This window comes from Ambystoma mexicanum, chromosome 3q, assembly GCF_040938575.1.
Source record: "Ambystoma mexicanum isolate Mex_15411 chromosome 3q, UKY_AmexF1_1, whole genome shotgun sequence".
In the NCBI taxonomy this organism is placed as follows: Eukaryota; Metazoa; Chordata; class Amphibia; order Caudata; family Ambystomatidae; genus Ambystoma; species Ambystoma mexicanum.
The window spans coordinates 465,610,576-465,632,892 of NC_090926.1; the positions used below are offsets into that span (position 1 = coordinate 465,610,576).

General features: G+C 45.2%; 2 protein-coding genes across 2 annotated transcripts in view; one reads left to right on the forward strand and one right to left on the reverse strand.

The window, feature by feature from the left end:
* The window catches only part of IK (IK cytokine), a 433,474-nt gene extending 424,989 nt beyond the window's left edge, over positions 1-8,485 (reverse strand). The window contains exon 1 of the mRNA XM_069654229.1: positions 8,361-8,485. Within this exon, the coding sequence (XP_069510330.1) occupies positions 8,361-8,379 (19 nt within the window). The 5' untranslated portion in view covers positions 8,380-8,485. The remainder of the gene's footprint in view (positions 1-8,360) is intronic.
* A 19-nt stretch (positions 8,486-8,504) lies between these two features.
* The window catches only part of NDUFA2 (NADH:ubiquinone oxidoreductase subunit A2), a 117,975-nt gene continuing 104,162 nt past the window's right edge, over positions 8,505-22,317 (forward strand). The window contains exon 1 of the mRNA XM_069654235.1: positions 8,505-8,984. Within this exon, the coding sequence (XP_069510336.1) occupies positions 8,875-8,984 (110 nt within the window). The 5' untranslated portion in view covers positions 8,505-8,874. The remainder of the gene's footprint in view (positions 8,985-22,317) is intronic.

Consider the following 22,317-nt stretch of genomic DNA (forward strand, 5'->3'; position numbering starts at 1 on the left):
TCATTTATTCCATAGCTCTAAACATGCTTAGTGTTCTCCTTAAACGGAAGATAGTCCATGAAGAACACCTTTTAGAGAGTTATGTCTGCTTGGGGGATGATCCCGTTAAAGAGTTACCGAAAGATTGGGCTTTTGTCTAGGCAAAATTAACATACCACATCCAAAATAAAAACATGTTATGTCCCTTCTCCATGGATCGAACATGAGTGGTAGCAATTAACCCTGTTCAGATCAGCCAAATAAATCCAGGGCCATGAATGACATCGTTGGTACTTCCGTTTCAGGCCGGTCGCCGTCTCCAATCAAACTCACCAGACAGAACCTGTGCATTTTGAAGAATGGATTAAAAAAATGCAACCGCTTGCAGCGATTCCTGTGCTAAGCACATGCCCTTTCCACCATGTCCAAAAGTGTGCGTCCTACTCCTATTACAGTAATATGGCACAGCAGTTCACACAAAGCTAGCATTTGCTAAATATGTGTTCCAGCGCCATATACTGGAAAGAAAGAAAGAATAGGGGAATTCTCAAAAAAGTACAGTGGCCAGCCTGCGTAAATGGTATGCAAATAAAAATAAAATGTGGCCGATTGACATTATTTTACTGTGTAAAAAGCCCCCATACGGCTCCTTATCTGGAGAGCTGGTACGACGGTAGCAAGCGTCTCTCCCTGTCCTGTTTAACTGTATAGGAGGGCTTCATGTACAGTTGACATCTGCTGTAACAAACGCTCTTATGCTTCCTTCCACAAAGGCTTCCATGGGTCTAGATCGGAAAGGGCAAGGTTGCTTCCCTCCTTCTCGCCCCCGGTTAGCGCCGCCTTTCTCCTCCTCTGGATTTGCCACCCTGGAATAGCTGTCTCGTTGTGCGGTTTGCCTTGCTCGTAGTGTGCTCTCGTGCTCCGCCTTTTAACCCTGTGGGTAAGGGCAAGGGCCGTCAGGTGTGTGTGATTCTGGTCAATTGCCTGGCTTTGCTTGACCCATGTGTTGGGACATGTCAGGTAAACGGCCCTAGGGTTAGTTCGTTGTCTTCCGTGGTGTGCGAAAGTGATGTCGGCAAAAGGGGTGTGGGAGACAGTGTTTCTGAGTATCCTACGTAGTTGGATGGGAAAACAGTGTTATAAGAAGGGGATACCACATCTCACCCGCCGGTGTTCCACCTCCACATTCCCACAGGACCCATCATCCAGGTGATCCTCCCGCACTGGTCCACCTGGATGACAGATCCCCAGGGACTAGTAATTGAGACACCTTCAGTCTTTTTCATTTTGGATGTGTGTTTTCAGACTTTTGAGCATGTACGATTTAGAGAAAGAGGGAATTTATAAAAAGGAGCAATTTTAGTCCAGTTTTAGATGTGCCATACAATGTATTTTAGGTTGTGTATTCTCGCTTATGGTATTATGTTGTGTGGGTGTGCAAGGTTTACCTATTTAGTTTACTGTTATGTTTTTTTCTATGGTTTCTTTTTTTCCAGTTACTTTACATAAGTACAGCAGTAGTGTTCTTCGGTATTGATCATTTAAATAGTATAAAACTTAAAGTCAATCCCTTGTCAACTGACTTTTTGTAACTGCGGTTATGATAAAAGTCAAGGAACTGTAGCCGCAGTTATAATAAAAAATGATTATTTATTGTATTTTTTATACAATAAGTAGTCCTTACAATGACTGATTTGGGGTACACAGAGTGTAGAACTTTAGCACATTAGGAGTACTGTTTTCATGTTATGAAGGAACACTGCATTTCCTTCATCGGTTAGGTGTACTCCGTCATGTCTATAGAAATTGGCCATGTGGGTTGTTGTTCGCAATCCATAATTGGTTGTGGTCTGTCATGAATGCTGAAACTGCTTTATTAACATTTCTCTGTGATTTCTCAATTTTACGCTTGAAAATCAGCATGATTTCACATGTTCCGATGCTCGCTTAGTACTTTGGAACTCCGGAAATCCTCTGGCGGTCAGACACTCCCCTTCGATAACAGAACGGGAGCATCTTGCTGCTCGGCTTCCCTAAAGCACCTCTGACTTTGCAGCCCCCACCAGCGCTTGAAGGCCTGTGCTGGTGGCGCTCACCTGGCTGGTACTCCCCACGTTGTAGCAGCACTTCTGACAGCCTCTGCTGCAGTCCCCACCCCGGTGGCAGAGAGGGCAATCGGAGTGCAGGCAAGATGCTGGAAAGCCCAAGGCGGCTCTATGCAATTCCACTCTCCCCACGCAGTATTCTGTCCCACCGCCCGCCCGCCCGCCCCGAGCTCACTCCAGCACTCACCCCTCTTCCTTCCTTGCCGGCAATAGACTGACTGCTCTCCAGACTTCTCACCCTGGGTGGTGGGGGCGGCTATCTGTTCTCTGCCCCCCGCAGCAGCCCTGGCACAGGGTTCTTCGTTCTCCTTGTCGCCAATGTTAAGTTTGAAGGATGCACACAGAGACACAGGTAAGTGGTGTGACCATGTCTTCTTTATTGTTGTAGTTACAGGTCCTTGTAGACAGGTGAATGGGTAATATCAGACAGCTGGCACCACCACCAGGCAGGTCCTTACCAAGTATTATTCCAGTAATCTAACTTCCACTTACAGAACCTCAGATCACCCTCAAGCAGCATTCCAGTGTCATTCCACCATTCCACACTGTGATAGAGACGACGTCACACCCATGTAACAATTACACCCCACAACAACTTGCCGTACAAATCTAATTTTAATAAAAAGATATTGTACAAGGATTATTTAATCAAGTCAAATAAGGTTCAGAACCACAAATCGTCCTGTACATCAAATATTCTGAAGACAAAACGAAACTGGGAAAATACCTTACAGGTCATTTAAATTTCCAATCTTCAAAAATAAATTCATTCAATTTGTAATCCTAAAGGGAATGGCAGGTCAGAGTTCCAGAGTTAATTCAAACTGAACTGCGTTAGACTAGACCCGACCTTAGAAAGCCAGTGCCTCTACAATGTCTAGATAGCCATTGCAATAAACATAGTACTGAATGCCATCTATACAAATGCAAGTTTCTACTGGTATTCACAGACCTTGGAGTACATGAAAATTTGCCCCACCCCGCCAGGAATGCACTTTCCACATGAAAGTGAATAGAACAGGTTGTTGACCTCTATATCTGTACTTTCCTGGAATATTGCAGGGCTACACTGTAAACTGGAAGAGCAATAGTTTGTTGAAAGATCACACAGATCGTTTGTTTCCTTTGACGAAGCAAGGTTATGAGAACAATTATATTCCAGTTGGTAAAGGTGAAAAACACTGACCAGGTGGCCGGGGTAGGGGTTTGCACTGGCTAAATATTTGCACTAAAGCAAATTTCACTTAAAGAATATTCAATCTAGCTAATAACTAATGATCAGCTCTCTTTCAGGGTCCCCTCTGCCTCCTCTCTCATTCATTCACGACTGTCTATCCGCTATTCAGGATTGGTGCGCCGCCAACCATCTCTGCTTTAATGCCAGCAAGACGGAGATCCTTCTCATTGGAAGCCCTGTTCCCGCTTTCCCTCCCTCACTCTGGCCGCCTTCCTTGGGCCCTCTTCCTTCACCTTCCTGTGAGGCAAAAAACCTGGGAGTCATTTTCGATTCCACTCTGTCCTTCTCTACTCACATCACAGACCTTGTCAAGAAGGCCCACTACCAGATGCACCTCCTCAGAGGTAGTCTTCATTATATTAGGTAACCCCAGAAACTTACTGTCGGCAGAGCCCTGGCTCTCTCTAGGCTGGACTACTGCAATAGCCTCTCTCTCAATCTGCCTTCCGCTACTCTCTGCCCTCTGCAACTAATCCAGAACAGGACTGCGAGACTTATCCTTGGCCTCAAGCCCAGGGACCTAATCTCTCCAGCCCGGAAATCGGTCCAATGGCTCCCAGGATCAAGTTCAAGACCCTCTCCATCATCCACAAGGCTTTCTGGGGCTGGGGCCCGCACTACATCCAACTCTCTCTCCAAAATACATTCCTTCTTGAGCCCTTCGCTCAGCTACCTCCAACTCCCTGAGGGTCAGACGCTTCTCCAGGCAGAGAGTGGGGGTGGGGGTACATCTCTCTCTTCTGCAGGTGCCTCCCTCTGGAATGGCTTCCCTGCCCTTCTCAAACTTGAGCCGGACCACCTGAAGTTCTGGAAGTTGCTCAAGGCCTTCCTTTTCTCCTCGTCTTTCTTGCTCCCCCCTCCGCCTTCTCTGCTGACCTACCCGTCTGCTGCGCTGACTAGTTGCTTGACTACCCAGAGTCTCACTGGTTGCCAGGGTCCTCCATGATCAGTCTTCCCTGCACTGCCTTCAGGCCTACCGTGCACTTAGGGGTTTTAAATGTAACCTCTACAGCCCCATGCCTGCTTGCACTTACCCTGAGCCGCTGCATTTCTTCAGAGCAATGTTGCCCTACTTGAACTTCCACTTTCCCTCTCCCTGGCACTTTCCGCCTCTCCATTTGTCAGAAAGTACTGCACAGCATGTAAAAGGCTGCCCTTCTAATCAGCGTGGAAACAATGGCAAGTGCCCTGGCGTCTTTTTCAGGGGCATCGCGTAAGTGCCGGGCGACACTCCTTAAAGGGGTAGTCCAGCTAAAAAATGTATTTAAAAAAATAGATAGGCAACATTAAAAAAAAATTCTAGCACTTTTTTTTTTTTTAAACTTCCTATGTAAAATTTTGAGCTATTCAAGCTCAAAATTCGCAAAAGCAAGCACATGGGTGCATCCATTTTGTGAAATGGATGCCCGCCTGTCCTGGCTTTTGCGGCACTAATGAAGGAAAAGCCAGCCAGCTGTAGTAAACAAAAGCTACCGCTGGGTGGCTTTTCCTTCATTGGTGCTGTACGCGGAGGACGGGGACCGGAGACCAGAGCAGGAAAGCTGCAGCTGAATCTCGGCAAGCGCTATTTTTTTTTTTTTAAATAAGCACTAGCTGCGTTTTTTTTCCTAAGTTTTCCGGGCTGGAGTAGCCCGGAAAACTTAGAAATAAAACCGCAGCTTTAAAAACGTATTTATGTTTGCGGTCGCTTTTGAAGCGACCGCACACATAAATACAATGTTATTGTGTTTGAAAACGCTGCGGTTTTTCTTTCCAAGGTTCTGGAGCCTGAGAAACTCGGAAAGAAAAACCGCAGCGCTTTCAAACACAATAACATTGTATTTCTGCCTGCTGTGGCTATCACTTTGGGTCTCCGGTGCTCCCCGAGGGGAGCACCGGAGACCCAAAGTGAAAGCCAAGGCAGGCAGAAACACAACGCGGTTGTGTTTCTGCCTAAATCTGCTTTCCCATTTGGGGTTCTCGGGCTCCCCACAGGGAGCCCCAAATGGGAAAGCAGATTTAGGCAGAAACACTGCAGCATTTAGCATTTCCCATTTGGGGCTCTCGGGCCCCCCGTGGGGAGCCCGAGAGTCCCAAATGGGAAATCAGCTGTAGGCAGAAACACTGCGGCATGTAAACACAACCGCGTTGTGTTTCTGCCTGCCTTGGCTTTCACTTTGGGTCTCCGGTGCTCCCCTGAGGGAGCACTGGCGACCCAAAGTGATAGCCACAACAGGCAGAAGCAACGCGGTTGTGTTTAAAAACGCTGCGGTTTCAAACACAATAACGTTGTATTTATGTGTGCGGTCGCTTCAAAAGCGATCGCAAACATAAATACAACATTTTTAAAGCTGCAGTTTTATTTCTATGTTTTCCGGGCTCCTCCAGCCTGGAAAACGTAGAAAAAAAAACGCAGATAGTGCTTATTTTTTTTAAAAAAATAAATAGCACTTAGCTCTCCTGCTCTGGTCTCCGGTCCCCGTCCTCCGTGTACGGCACCAATGAAGGAAAAGCCACCCAGCGGTAGCTTTTATTTACTACAGCTGTCTGGCTTTTCCTTCATTAGTGCCGCAAAAGCCAGCACAGGCGGGCATCCATTTCACAAAATGGATGCGCCCATGTGCTTGCTTTTGCGAATTTCGAGCTTGAATACCTCAAAATTTTACATAGGAAGTTTAAAAAAAAAAAAAAGTACTAGTATAGTATTTTTTTTTAATGTTGCCTATCTATTTTTTAAATAAAATGTTTAGCTGGGCTACCCCTTTAACCATCGCGTCTCGCCCGGCAAGGCTGCTGCTTTCGTTCTTCCTTGTCCTCGCAACTATTACAGCTGATTTTCCCCCGTTTCCAGGACCTTTCGCTTCGCTTATTGGACTTGCTTTCTGGCTTCCTGCCCTCTTGTTAGGAAGCTCGGCTCCCTCGTTTCCTGAGCCGTCTTCCTGGTTTTTGACCCCCACTGTCGGATCTCCTTCTTCTACTAATCCACTTTTTGCGCATGGTCCCTGTTTTAACCTGTGATCCCTGAACCCTCAAGGGCAACGAGTGCACCCTGGCTTTCCCGTCTACGCATAACACATTACAGGGGTGCCTCTAATCTTTCATCTTGTGCACATGAGTAACAGCATTCAGGTGTTTGCTGCTTCATCTACTCACGGATTGCTCTGGAGACTTTACACCATCACTGGGATATTATGGATTGACATTGACTCTTGTTTCGTTAGTTGCGCCCTCGTTCAGCCCGGGTCAGTTACTTCCATTCTGCACCACATAAGAAGATTCCTGCCATCCAAGGCCGGCGCGCACTTGTAGGTTCTTGACCTATCACTCACGGATCACAGGTAAGAGTTGGCGAGTGTGTTGTGGGAGGATTGATATTTTCTGTTGTTTCATAGCGTGATCAGTGTACCTATGTGTTTCCTTCCACTCTAGCTCCGTTGCTGCCCGGCCTTTTCACCTGAGCCCCTGGTCTGACAAGTTGTTTGCAGACAGCGCTCTCTGGGGGAAAGTCTCTCCCTGAAGGGGACCCCTGGCATTTTCAGACGTCAGGGATACGATGTGGGATCTCCACGATCTGAATGTCACAAGGCCTACTAAGATCATTTGTCTTGTCCTCCCTCTGCATTCCCTCCCTTGCCTTACCTAGAAACACTTGTGTACAGTCACGTTATAAATGACATATCATACTTAAAATGTGATCAAGCAGGGATCCTGTGCATACGGTTTATCATCATTTATATGAGACCACAGGGTGGAAAGTTTGTTTCCTTTAGATGTTTTTGAAAATATATTAGTTCAGCAGTGATCCGCCAATTTCTTACTTAACAACGTAGCAGTCCTTGTAGCAGGAGATTCAACTGCCCAATTCAAACCAATGCAAATGAGAATGAGGTATGACATGTGAATGATCTGGTAGCACATTGCTGTGGTATTTGTATCCAGGCCCTCCGACTATAGCCACTAAGTTTTCTGAGCTGGGCCTTTGAGCAGGTAAGCGACACGTGCCCTGTGATCAACTAGCTTAACAGCATACCTGTCAATTAACCTGCTTTTGGTGGCTGACACCCGCTAATTCCTTTACCGTCCATAGGCGTCAATGGAGATTTCACCAGCTCAAGTGGAATAGCCTCCCGCTACCCCTGCAGCAGAATCTTTTCAAATTCCGGAAGCTCCTTAATAAGTTCCTCTTTTTCTCCCCCTTCCCTCCTGTGCTAATCTCACAGTTGCTGAATCAGTGTCCTTGGCCCTTACGCATCCTCGGGCCTTGATCTCTCACACCAATTCTTCCCAGCTCCTGTCTCTCCACAGCACTTTGCATCTGCACACCCTGCGCTCTGGAGGCTCGCACTTACACCTCCCGTGGGCCAGGCCGTGTAGCATTCATTCCTAGCACTTCGTCTATGGCTCACCCACGAGCTCGGACTCCCCAGCACTTACCCCCTCTTCTGTTCTGCACTTGCACGTTCTGAATACTCACAAGGCAGAGTAGGTTCGTCCCTCCCCCCCTCTGCTCTTAAATATTGTGTTCTGACTTATTTCCCACCATCGCTGCCTCCTTGCCCTGTGGTCACTTTGAAACAGTATTTTCTTATTGTATAAGCGCCTAACAAGCAAACAATACATAAAGAAATGCAACAACTTACAGCAGGGGTTTAATACTTTAGGTTATAATGCTTTTATAGAAGCAATCGCCACATGAAGATCTCTTTTCGTGCAGATGTTAAGATTACAAACATTTGACATTAACCGAGAATACCACTTTTGTGAAAATGCCTTGCCTAACTGTGTAAAATGCAAACTTTCATAATGTTGTGAAGCCTCTGGTTATATATCATGCAAGTCCGTCCACTGCTCTAGACTAAGTGGGTAGGCGTGTACTCCGCGGTTTGATATATACTTCTGGCAAATGCAGTGGTATCCCATTACCCCAAACTAAAAGAGGGCATTATATTGTTTTGATAATTGGATTCCCACAATGCATCGCGACTGTTATGCTATCTCAATTGCTATCCTGCCCTACTCATGTTCGCCGTCCTTTATAACTCCTCCCGACACACACTTACTGCTTTCTCTTTCCGGCATCTTGACAACAGTTACGTTCTACAACCACCACCGAAATCCAAGAATAAACGATTCGAACCTCCTCCCACTACACCTAGCGCGAGATATCAAGACAAACCAATCGCACTCGGAGAAGCAAACACAGCCCACCCTATAGAACACATTGTCTGTAACCCTGAGGGCCATCTTGGAATGGGGAGAAATTAATAAACCAAGCGAAGAGCCCGTCTGGAAATCATAGTTATCTAAACAGTACATCATAAAATGTGCACGCCATTCAACACATTCCCAAAAAAAACACAAATCCTAAATTTGTAGATATAACATCGACTTCTTATTTATAACTATAGATGTACATGATATTAATATAATAGGTTTCTGGCTGGTCGCATACACTGGATGAGCTCATGCATGGCGCCGAAAGGGTAAACGTAAAGAATACTGCAGTCACTGATCACGCACGGGTAACGTAAAAACTGAAAAAGGACCACTGCAGTGTGTGGTTCTCGTGGAAACATGGCGACGGCAGCAGCAGTGGTGAGGACTCTGGGGTCAAAACTGAGCAAGAACCTGAAGGAGATCCGAATTCACCTGTGCCAGAAATCTGCCGGGAGCCAAGGAACCAGGTGATTCCTGCATGCTGGAATATATCAATGAATCATGATTGAGGCACATCACAGTTATACCGTCAATAATATGTTACAAGAATCAAACCTACGTTTCCTATGTTGTTCTTGTATTTATTAAACATTATAGTTGTAATTTCTATTAGAAATGGGTTATTTCGATGAATTGCAGATAACGGCGCAGGGCTAGGGCAGTCCCTGCGTATGGTGGCTTTATAATGTAAGTGGTACATTGACTGAGTGGAGACAAGTTGATGAAGGGAGACTGGGAATTGTAACAGGGAACAGACATAAATAAGAATGACACCAATGGCCTAGTTCCAGAGCACACTAATATTTGTACATACATGGGTGATATTTATTGGGGGAGTATGAAATAGGGTAGGTTAGTGAGCCCTGATGAGAGGATGTCCTTTCGATGGCTAGCACAAATAGCACTTCTGTCTGGTTTTAAACAGTTCCACCAACGTTATGTCTTTAAGACTACGAGGGTAGAGATAGATGCAGTTTGGAAAGTGGGGGTGCAGGGTTATGGATGGATGGTTATGCAGGGTTCGAAATTGAGGGGAGCTGGGAGCTATTTAGCTCCTGCTTCTAGCATACTAGATCCTGGTTAGCTTAAAACCAAAAGCTACCAGGAGTTACTTTTGGCTGCTCAGGCCAACTGGTGCCTTCCAAACTTGTAAATGTGACATTAACCTTGAGTATTTGAGAATGTTAATAAAGAAGAATTAGTTTGCGAGAAAGAAAGTGTAACGGGGATGCTGATTACATGGGTAGAGATGAGCATTTTGGCCAAGTCTTGGATACAGTGCAGTGGATTTCCCTTACATCGAGAACATTTATTCAGGCAGCAGTTGCTGTGATAAACTGTTGAAGTCTTAGGTGGCAGTCAATTAGGACCCAAAGTTACAAGACTTGGGTGAGGATATGAGGAGGAAGGGTGAGAGTGCGTTTTACCTTTTGAGGAAGGGAGGTAGACGACTTAGTCTTAGAGGAGTATAGCATCAGGCATTTTGTGGCCATCCAGTGGTAGAAGTTCCATGTGATAATGTTGCCTGGGAAAAGGTGCCAGGTATGTAACACTTTTTCCTGCAACCCTAAAAGTCCCCCCCCCCCCACTTTTTCAAGGACAGGTATTATTTACTATTATATACTCCCCATCTAGAATATTTGGAGAAAGTGCTTGCATTTCTTGGGAGTGCGCATTTGGGGAAATGTTGCCTCCTAGCGACTTTTTCACTGGATACGTGGTGGATGGCTGTGAAGCAGTTTGGATGCATTCACAAATAGCAGAAGTGAAAGATACGGGGAAAAGATCTAGGTATCAACTACTGGTATTGGAAGCCAAAGGAAGGGGTGAGTTAACCCAAGAAGGGAGGTGTTTGTGTGAAGCCGAGTAGACTAATGTCTGACACTTGGTTGAACTCTTAAAGGAAATTGGTGGGAGAGGAGGTGCTGAATTCCCCTGAGATGGAGTGGGCAGAGATGTAGATGGCTAGGCAGTCGCGGGTGGTGTTCTTAAAGCAAGGGAGGGAGAAGGTATGAAGGAAGAACGGATGGTTCATGGTATCAAAGACTGCAGAGAGCTAAAGTAGTATGAGGATAGAGGAGAGAGTGGGAGATGGCGTGCGAATGGTTTTGATCGGCCATTTGCTCCTGAAAAATGATTGTCGGGAATCAGAGTAAGCAAGTCTCCAGGCAACTGAAAATATGGAACAAGACATCCCTCTCAAGGATTTAGGAGTGGTGGTGAAGGAGAGAGAGACAGGCTTGCAGAAGAAGGGATTGTTTGTGTCAGTAGTGGATTTCTTAAACATGGGGGTCTTGCACAGCACCGGTCTACCACTATTGGTTTCCTTGCTGTGTGGGTTCTGATAAAAAAAAAAAGTGGGGGGCGTTGATGTTCCTTAGTGGGACAGTGGGAAAACCAATGCAACACCAGGGGTGTTGATGGGTTCCTGTCGGAAGTACCTGGTTCTTGAGTGCCGCAACAACAAAACAAACCACGCATAGCCTCACACAACAGCACATGAAGGCAACTAACTGAAAGAATACACCTAAGCTCAGCAAATGGTGTAAACCCAACCGAAGCTGCCAACAACACATCACAGCTCTCTTGCTCTTTCTCCTGCTCTGTCCTACTAACTTACCCTATCCTCTTGCCTTTCAGAGCCACCAGGGGACCACTCCGGCGGTGACCGTGCGCGGTATAAATATCCTTTAACATTAACATAGTGAAAGAGCCCAAGATCTGATAGACTACAGTGGCTTGGGTCTAGTTAGCCGCTGATGTGTGAAAGGGCTAAAGGGGAGAGCCAAGGATGTGGTGACCATCTGTGGGGGTTTCTGCGTGCATTGTAAGATGGCAGCAGATCTTACAGCTGAGATGGTTAGTGGGGGATGGGGGCGTAGGCCTTACAAGACAAAATAGCCTGAAAACCTGCACTCCCACCACTGGCCTCTTACATACAGGTTCATTCACTCAACCTGCCTCTGTCAATCCCTCCTCTCGCACATCAATATATTGTATGCTGTGTGAAATAAAACGAGCATCTGTGAGATGGCAGATTACCAAAAGCTAATGGTTATGTGAAGCAAAATATTTGCTTCAGAGAAGGGGCTGCTTTAGATTTGGGGCCACAGTCGCCCATGTTGCCTTGCTTAGCATGCAGATGGGGATGCTGAGAGATGCCTCAAAGGTCACTCTACCATGCTCAGGAGTTTTGCTCCGTGGCCAACTGGGAATTCTGCCTATTAGGACAGGGCCTGTCTTGAGCATGTACTGTCTTGGGCTGTGCACAAATGTGTCAGGCATTGGTCAGGCCCAAATTCTTTCCCATCTTCCTTGCTGTCTCCATCAAGCCTCGAATTCCCATCACACAGTCTAAAATGAGATCCTCCCTCCTCCACCACCACCACCACCACCAAACACAAACTCACCAGGTTTTGAGGTGGTGCCAGGCGTTCGTTATCAGAGTGATGCTGCAACCCCACAGGAGATTATTCACAATGCAAGTTGGAGCAGAAAAGATGGAGGGTGGAATTTAAAAAATGTGCAGCACCTTGCCCTAAAAAAGGGACCGGGACATGCTATGGCTGCAGGATGGTGAAGAGCAGTTTGTTGGCAGTGACAGATGGGGGTTTTGGGACTGAGGGGTATGATGGATTTTCCAATAAGACTGCAATCTCAAGTTTGTAGCCTCTCTGGCCCCTTCCTATCTAAGGATCTCGCCGCATGGGGGAGGGGGGTTTTGGGCCGGGGTTTTCTTACTTGTGCCATAGCTAAATGATGGGACCACGTGTGAAGGCATCATGAAGCAAGACGCAGACAACGGATTCAAACAGAAATAATGTGTTACCTCAAATGTCAGGATGGTAGAAGGCCTAACTTGCCCAATGCTAAGGTGGGATTTCCCTACCTGCACGAAACTAAGGAAAGTCTGAGTCAGAGTTCAACTTAAAAGTCTCTGTCTGTGTCCAAAACCTATCCTTGCCCCCACAACTAAAGCTAACCAATGTGTAGGGAGGTCAATAATTCAATAAATGGTGATTAACACATAGTTCTGAGCTTCTTTCAGCTCTTAGCTTCCTCTTCAGCTCCCCTTCCCCCAAGTTCAAGAAAGTTCCACACAATTCTCGGTGTTGAACACAGATCAAACAAAATGGGTCTTGAGGCTTCGTTTTCAAGATATTTGCAGTTCCTTAAGTCTAGGGGTTCCCTTCCCCAACACTCTAATTCAGCCACTTGTATTACTTTTATTCTTTTCAAATGGTTCAACACAACTCTAGGTCAACCTGACCCTCCTTCTGGCTTGCATCAACAGTTCGCTTACAGCGCTTCTCCTTGGTTTGTTTCACAATGTCTTAGGTTCGGTCACTGAAGGTCGACGACTGCGAACCTCTTTGTCGCCAAACACATGCGGTACTCAACACCGCGGGCTTTGCCACAGAGGGTTCAGTAGGCCGGGTTTAAAGTCCTGAAGGCATCAACGTTGTGGCGTAGGATAGCAGGTAGAAGCAGAAGCTAAATGGCCCTCAGCAATTTCGAATCCTGCACTAGAATTAAGGCTAGGTTGACAGCCAGTTTCCTGGCATTTTCAAGAGGGGATGGGAATCGCTCTCAGATGGGGTGGAAGGCCTACCAGCGAGCAATCCAGAGCCAGCCCTTCCCTCGAGGAGGACAGTGGCCGTTAAGATGATCCCAGTTCCTGCCCTCTTTCACCACTATATTTCTGTGCAGTACAATATTGTCTCGTCCCATAAGCAAGATGCTTTCCAGACTTTGTTTGATTCTTTCAACAAAGACTTACTTCCATGGGGGAAGGCCTGGGGGAAGGCCTGAGACCCTTTAACGTTGCAGTGCATTTGGCAAAACACGAGCCACCGTTGTTGAGTCTCGGTGGACAGCCTCAGAGAAAAGGGGTGGGGCTTACCCCACAGTTTATCAATGTTTCTCTGTGTAACAACAAACTGGAGGGAAAGGTGGGTCTAGATTGGATAGTGCTGGACACCCAATGGCAACAGAAAGGAGGTGGTTGTGGATTGTTTGGGTGAGGACAGAGGCTGTGTAGGTGGCAGACCAAGAGACCAGCAGGAGGAAAGACTGTGGAGGTGATTTTCATTGGTTAGAAGGGTGAGGTACCAGAGGGATGGAAGAGAGTAGATGGAGTAAGGAGGGTGGAGCCGGTAGGAGGAGAGTATTGAATAGGGACCATCGGGAAGTGTGGCAAAGGTGGGCTTGAAGGGAAAGAGACTGAATTGGGCAGTGTGTCTGTACGGCGCATCACAGTAACCCCTTTAGAAAACTAACACCTGGATAGTGTAGGGCGTGTTAGGAAGTCCCTAAAAGAGTTTGGCTAGAGAATGCAAACCACCCTTTAGGTCTTCACGCCTAGCGTAAGTAAGAACATAGACAGTAGGGTGGGATCTGCTGAATATACTGAACTGGGGTGCAGGGATGTTTTGGCTAGGGAGGAGAGTGCTTTTTAGGAGTGAGGGATGGCCATGAACCCCTACAAGAATTTAATTTAAAAAAAACATGAACCTTCAGAGCATTGGACTATTCTTTTAAGCCTTCTGCGGCACTAGGTATGGTATTTGCGACAAAAGAATGCTAATTTCCATATGTTCCACATGTTGAGAATCTTTGTAGCTGTCCATTTGAGTGCCAACTTGTTGCTATGTTTTACCATTGTATTTAAGTGTAGTTCAGATATTGGTTTGACTGTTCATTGGTTGGGTTGTGGGCTGGACGTCTTTGCTAGGGATTTGATTGTTGCTTCCATTTCTGCTCCTTACTGCAGCAGTAATGGCTTACTGTATGTTTTTTTGTTTGTGTGTAAACTTTATTTACGAGACAGTCGCAGAGCAGACATGGCCCAATACACACATATATCACATTGAAAACATGGCATTGGGTCCAAAGAGCAACTACATATGCAAACAGCAATGCACAAAGAATGCACAAAGAAGTATAGGATGTATATCGGAGGCCAGGGCATAATTGTCATCCCACACCGCTGGGTCATCGGAGTTGGCATTCGTCCAATATCCCCTGAGCGGGTCCCAGATATACTTAGGCCGACTCATAGATGGCACCGCATTATGAGACCGTAGGCCCTTTAAGCGAAGTAACGATTTATCGTATGGATGAGGATGCAGAATTTACTCTTAAACCAATAATAGGACAGACTTGGGAAGTTGGCAAAACTTAGCTGTTTTATCTGCAATTATCTAAAACCTGGAGTACAACGGACGTCTCGGTGTTTCTCAACATGTTACATGAAAAAACACAGTTCTATAGTAAAAACTTGTCGTCATTGACGTCACACTATGTGTCAAAATAAGAAAACCTAAGTTGGGTTGTGGTTGGTCTATGGGGAACATCTAGGTATGCTTTCTATGGGGAATAGGATTGTGATTGGGTCTCTACAGACAGGTGGACAACGTATACCCACCCCTAGTGCAAGTCATCCTCAGTGTCATAGAATACACGACATTTCATTGACGTAGGGCTCTTTGCTACGTGTCCCTCTGTAATTGGTTGGCACGCTTGTACCCTTCTGGAATATTCCACTCGCTAGCAGCATGCAAGCTTCTACCCCAAGTGCTTGTGGGTGGACTTGACCATGTCTTCCCACCCAATTAGCCCATCATCACTCCTGCTGTCTGCCATTCAAATTGTCTTTGAACTCGGCTTTGCAAAGTATCGCTGTGCCTGAGAAGGGGAGTGTGAGCACATCTTCGGTCTCGATGTAGCTTGCCCAAAGTCTGTTTTCATTTACACCATGTGACAGGAGACCGTGTTTTAGCTCCTCCTTCGCCTTTAATACTATTAAATGAATAAAACTTTGCACTCGTAGTGTTTTTCCATTGCACCTCAACAGGAGCTCGCATCGCTTCTCACATTCAGTGTATCGAATAGATAGCCAGATTCTTGGCTGCCCCAACGACACTGGGCCAGACAAGCCTTCTCAAATCTTCCTTCATCGGCAGCCGTCTTTCTCTACTGCGCCACACTTTTAGCCTTTGCTGCTCACGGGGTCCTACTTTGCTAAAATACGACATGGAACATACAGATTCTTTATACATATATATAATGGCAGCACCGCCTGCAGTCTATTCACTACGTATAGCCAGCCTTCATGGTTACTTAGTCTATTTGCGTTACAGCATCTGTACAGTTATAAAGCGATTTGCATTTTTCTTCAGTGCTCTTCGCAAGTGCAATCTTCATTCCCGCACATGAAATGTTACTCAACTCTTTACTTCGTCATCAGATTCTATAAGGTTTATATATTCTCTTCCTTGGCATCTCTTCTTGGTGTGTCATCCCTGCTTTATGTGACATTTCACACTTCTTCAGGAACCTCCTTTAAAAGACTGTCATTTCCCAGCGAATACATCATATAGGGCTTCCTCAATGGATACCTTGTCTCGAGGATTCTTTGTGGGATAGGTACCATTATTGGTGTTGTGCATGTCACAAATTTCCGACTTCCAAAATATAGGAAGATTAGGGGTGGGACTTTTTTGTAGAGGCATTTGGTTCCTCCTCTACAATTACATAGCTCTCCACTTGGTCATTCACTCCAATCAATGCACACAGCCCATCAGCACTACTAGGGGAATGTCTCGACTTCCAATACTTCAATATACATCGCTTGGCAACTGCGCTAGCCGCATTAAACAGAAGTCGAGAGTTACAAACATTTTCCCTATGTCTCCCAGTAGGTACTTTATCGGTGAGAGGGATGGTGGAATATGTAACATGGTATCCAGTATCCCTGCAACACTCCTACAAAACTCTAGAATGGGGGGGCAGGCCCAATACATATGGAATGAGGCTAGCGGTTTTAGTCGAGGGATGATCAATGGCAGGGATGCTATCTACTATTTCAATACCCAAATCCCTTTCCCACACTACCCTCATTCAGTTTTCTGACTGTATGTGTGATTGTAGTATGCAGTATAATGTAGTCACCACATGCCGTGCCCCATCTGGTGACTCTATTGAATTGATGCACTCGCGCATCTCTTGCTCTGCAGGGCAGGAAGACCACCTCTTCCGAAACGCTGCCTGTATTTGGTAATATTGCAGCATTTGGAGCGGGCTACCCCCCAGTCGCTGAGGGAAACCCTTCAGGGGGGTACAAATCTCCCCTCTAGGAAATATCCCCATGGGTCAGTTGCCCAGCTTGGTCCCAAGCTTTTTTTAGTTCCCTGTCGAACATGGGCGTTAAGCCCGGAAAGTCCCAAAGTGGGACTGCCTTATGATAGGGAGTTTGAATCTGCAGTTTCCGAAAGATCCTGGACCAAGCATTGACCGTGGTTCTAACAAGGTCATAAGTGCAAGCATCTATATACCTGTCACAGAACAGCACTGGCTGAAGGTCAGTGGGGAATGCTCCGTATCGCTCCAACGGTAGATGAACCACCTGTGTGCCAGTGGTGTACCAGTATTTAGTGAAATGTGTTGGGGACGCAAAGTAATAAAGTTCAAAGTCAGGAGCTGCAAGGCCACCGCGGTCATATGGTTCGGTCATCTCCTGGCAACTCCTCTTCCCTCTCCAGACAAATCTAGTAACCAGCGTCCTAACTTTAGTGAAAAAAGTTGGCGTGCATCCAGGAAGTGCACCGGAAGTGCACATTTACTGTTAGACTGGACTGATCTGCCACACTGCCGGAGTTGGCGCTGGGACATATGGAATTGTGGAGCACGTCGGAGTCGAGTCGGCAAGGGCTCTTTTGATTGGCTGTGTTTGGTGCCTGCCCCCACCCGAGTCCCACCCCTCGACCCTTGTCACTAGCTACATAATCCTGGTGCTCGCGCATTCAGCGCACGCATCCAGGAAGTGCATCGGAAGTGCATGTTTACTGTTAGACTGGACTGATCTTCCACGCTGCCTGAGTTGGCGTTGGGACATACGGAATTGTGGAGCACGTCGGAGACGAGTCGGCAAGGTGAAGTTTTGAGTGGTATACTGCCGCGCAACACGGACTAGTGTGGACTCGTGTGGAGTTACAGTGTGCAGCTTCTTTTTGGATTGTGCTTTATTCATGCTGCATGCTGCATTGTATTGCGCTCCTTGCGCCCATCTGAATCTTGCTTCTCTCTTTTGAATAGGGCTCTTTTGATTGGCTGTGTTTGGTGCCTGCCCCCCACCCGAGTCCCGCCACTCGACCCTTGTCACTAGCTACATAATCCTGGTGCTTGCGCATCCAGCGCGCGCATCCAGGAAGTGCACCGGAAGTGCACGTTTACTGTTGGACTGTGGGACGGGTCACGGATTGACGGATTGGGGAGGCTATACCGCCAGTTTGTCATCTAGAGTCTTAAAACAGGGTTATATACAAGATGTATAAGGTCAAGTTTACAGAGCTGGACGAGGGTTTGCGATACCACTTTGAGGTGAGAAGTGATCCTCTTCATAACTAAGACTGTTAGAGCAAATATTTGAAGTATCTACTTGTACACCTCACATTTGAATCCCTGGGTACTATTGTTACAAAAACTGTGCAGTAGTTACCATTTGGTGCTTTTCTGGTGCTTATTTGGCTTATAGATAAGGAAGTATAAGTGTCTGCAATACCTTCCCTCTCTCTACTCGCTGACTCCGGCGAGTGGGTGTTTTGGACCGTATAGTAGACTCTCATAGTAGATACAGCATTATGGTAAACGGCCTAAGAAGTGGTAGGAAATTAACTAATGTACATAGCCCTACTATGCTGCAGGGTGAAATGCTTAATGTAATGTCCCCCAATGAAGAGATGGGGGCTCAAGTAAACCCTCAGATTGAGACTGTAAACTTTGAATGCAATGAACCGAGCCCCTTATCCTTATCTCAAATTACGGATAATATTGTTGAAGTTGTGGGAGGTAGTCATGTTAACTCAAAGCAATGTGAAATGATATCAAATTTAATGTAACAGAAGTCAATGATATAACAATCATGGATGTGACTAATAAAATTATGACAGAGGAGGTGGGAAGGTTGTGTAATAAAGAAACAGTTAGTAAAATCATTCAAGCTGCTAATGTTGGGTTAAATGATTGTTCCATTCTGGGTCCCGCTATTGAAGCGGAAGTAGGGAAGAGGATGAGATTTTCCCTCAGTCCCTCCACCCCATTATCAAAACGAGCATTTGGAATTGAGGATGTACACATGTTCAGTCTTCCCCCCACAGCACAAACAGGGCACCTATGCATTTGCATGTGACATGAATGATGCTGATTGGAGCAAAAAGGAATGGCATAGGGAACATGCACAACAATATGATCAGGTTCCACATGTCAATATGTCTATGAGTAAGTGCAAATCCCATTCTATGTCTAGGGAACAAATAGATATGTTTGACCTGACAACAGGGATACTGACGAGAGGTAAGCATCACGGGCGTGGTGATAATGATGAAGACTGATCTCCCAGCGAGTGATATGGATAGGTTTGGTATGAATTTCCCTGTGATATCTAGAATCTTAAATCTGCTAGACAAGGGTCATGAGCTGACACATCTCGAAGTGGGCAACCTAAAATCAGCTATGACTGAGATGTTATGTAAAATTAACAAAGGTGCAAGGTATGCTATTTACATGTCGAGCTGTATCTACCTTAGTGGGTGACTTTAAAGAGAAAGCAACGTTGGCCAATATGTCTACACAAACTCCAGCTGATGCTAGAATGGTTGATGCTGAAATGAAATCATTTACGGAAATGGCAGCTCTACCAGCAACCAGTATAAAGACAGCAGTTCCAAATTCTACACCTCCATACTGTGGTATTGTGGAGGGTATTGTGACCGCAATTGAGCAAATAAAAGCAGATATTGCGGATATCAAAATCGCCATAACTAATGGTCAATGTGAAATCTTTAGAACTCCCAAACCATCAAATCCCATTCCCAATCCCACTGTGGAATGTAGAGATAGCCCGTCAGACTTGTTAGATTTGATTGACCTCTCTGACGGGGATATGAAAGAACTGGGAGAGGCGATGGATATTCCTATTGTGGATGAACTGATAGATAAAGAATGTGTGGTATTAACCGTAGAGAAAAAAGAGTAATTGCTAGAGCATAAAAAAGAAACGCTCGCAACAAAAAGATGGTCATTGCATCAAAAAAAAGGAATTAAAAAATGGTTAACACAGGTGACCTAAAGAGTGAAGCCCTCGATAAGCAAAATGATAATGGCTTTGATTTACAGCAACTTGATGAGGATTCAAAGGAACATCTGAATCTGTTGCCAGAGTGTATTGCAAGCACAGCCAAAAAAAACAAAAAAAAAAGTCCAAACATCTAACTCAATTAGACTCCCAGTTTTTGGGCCTGAGGCAAGAAGTTGTCAATCCAAGAAAGATTTGAAAATGGCTCTGACTAAAACTGCTCCTTTAGGAGTACAAACTGCACTTTCACAATTTTATGAAATTAAAAATAAAAAGACCAATGCTAAGACTATCAACAATCCCATCATGGGTGTTGTCCAGGGTTGCCCCACCAGGCCACCTGATATAAAGAATGGGAGAGTGCAGAAGGTGGAAACTGCCACATGCGCGATAGCAGCACATGAAGAACCGCTGACAAGCAGTGAGGAAGATGACGAGGAACTCCAGGTAGTTGACTCTCAAGCCCACCGCCATATGAAAGATACTCCTCATAGCAGTATCCCAGATAGAAAGCCCATATCAGAGGAGATTAATGGACAGACAATACATGGAGAGTGTAATAAAGAGAAGCCAGAAATTGGGAAACCATTGTTATTAGATATTCTTGAACCAAGCATACCGATTATCATGGTATGGCAGAGTGACGTAGCAATCAATGGTAGAACTAGCCTAAACAGAACTTTCATGTTAATAGCTTTCCAAGCGATCCCTCCTCTCAGAACCTTACATTCTGATGATATAGAGAGGATTCGGTTGGCCAATAACTACAATCCCCGCATGATATGTGGATTTCACTCCACGATCATTGCAAGGATGGTTTGGGACCAGAGAGAGAATTTCTCTATGATTGGCTTTGTACCATTCTTATTTCAGAATGAACAAGATGCGGAGGCCTTCTTGGTAACACCACTTGCAAGAGAGGGCGCTAACAATGAGGAAAAATTGAATGTGCCCTTATCTAAACTTAATGATGAAACCATCAAACAAATACTAGCATTGGCAGCATCCTTGAACAGCATTACATCATTAGCACAAACCATTGAGATGGCGCCTAGAAAAGAGAAACTGGGACACTAGCATAATGAGAAGTCCCTATGTATAATGTCATGGAATAGCGGTGGTCTGGCTAATTATTTAAGGTGGCTTAATATGAATGAGGCATCCAATCTTCCAGAAGTGATCCTACTCCAGGAAACTATGTATGCTGAACCTTTTGACGTACCTGGCTATGCGTGTTACACATATCCTGCATCCAAAGGATTAAAGGGACGACCCTCTGGGGGTCTCGCTGTATTGGTGAAAATATGTGCAGATTTGATGTTGAACATATCCATCAGGATACCTCTGTGTTGGCTTTACAACTTAATCCTTATCGCTCTGCAGATATCAAGATTGTAATTATATGTATTTATTGGAACAGAGCAACAACTGCATGGGAAAGAATTGAGAACACTCTAGATACACTTCTTGAAGGGATATTTGTTAGAAGCAATGGTGTGGCAGTGATATTAGGTGGAGATCCGAGCTCCACATGTTTTACTACTCATGTGAAATGTGAACAAAAGAATTAAAAAAAGCTATTGCCTTCGTTAAAGTATGAACAGCAATGGGTCGATTATCTCCTAGGATGGGACATACAATTGGTGCCCCCCCCCCCAGGAAGAAGCGAACCCAATTACCTGGAGGCGTGGAGATTTACAGTCCTATATTGATTACTTCTTTATCTCCTCCTCCATGTTGAACTGTTGTCAAAAAGTTAAGATTTCTGATCTAGGTTTTGGTGATCATTTTGCAATATCCATAGGATTAAGTCTCTCAAATTGGCTTTATCCTTCAGATACTGCTATGCAACTTATTGAGATTGATAGACCAGGGATATTGTTAAGATGGAATCCTCTCATTTGTAAGAAAGTACTTAAAATGATTAGAGAGGATCCATCCTTTATTAGGTATACTCAAATCCCTATTTGTGTGAACACAGTGATGGAGAGAGAATTGAACAATTGTATTGCTAAGCATATTAATACCTTGTCATTGAGTGCTACTTTGGTGCAGAGTCGTACACAGCACAAACGTGCATTCAATTGATGGATTTGTAAATTAAAAATAAAGAAAAACGCTAATCTATGACGGCTGGTAAACCTCGAATTAGATTCGGAGTTGCATAAAATGGAGAAAAATCGCATCATCCGGAGACATAAAAATCAAATTTAAGAATCTAAAACAGGGTATTGCTTTGAAAGACAATCAATACATGATGTACATCATTCTCAAACATGATACACGTAAGATCTGGACTCTCCTAAGAACAATAACAATCCGTACACTACATACTCATCAACCAGCCATTTTAGTCTCTACTTGGGAAACCTACTTTACTGCTAAATTTAAACTACCAGCTTCCTTTACTTCCATGGGTCTGCGTGATTTTTCCAAATGTATCCTTGAGCATTGCCCCTGGTCTATTGAGGATATAGTTGTGGCGATATCGAGATTAAAAGACTCAAAAACATCAGGCCTGGACGGGATTCCGCCATGCTTAATTAAAAGTGATCCACATCTATGTTCTCTAATTCTAAAAAATAAATTTGACAACATGTTTGCAACTAGACAGATTCCGATCTCCTGGTGTTCTGCACTTATTGTCCCAGTATATAAAAAAGGAA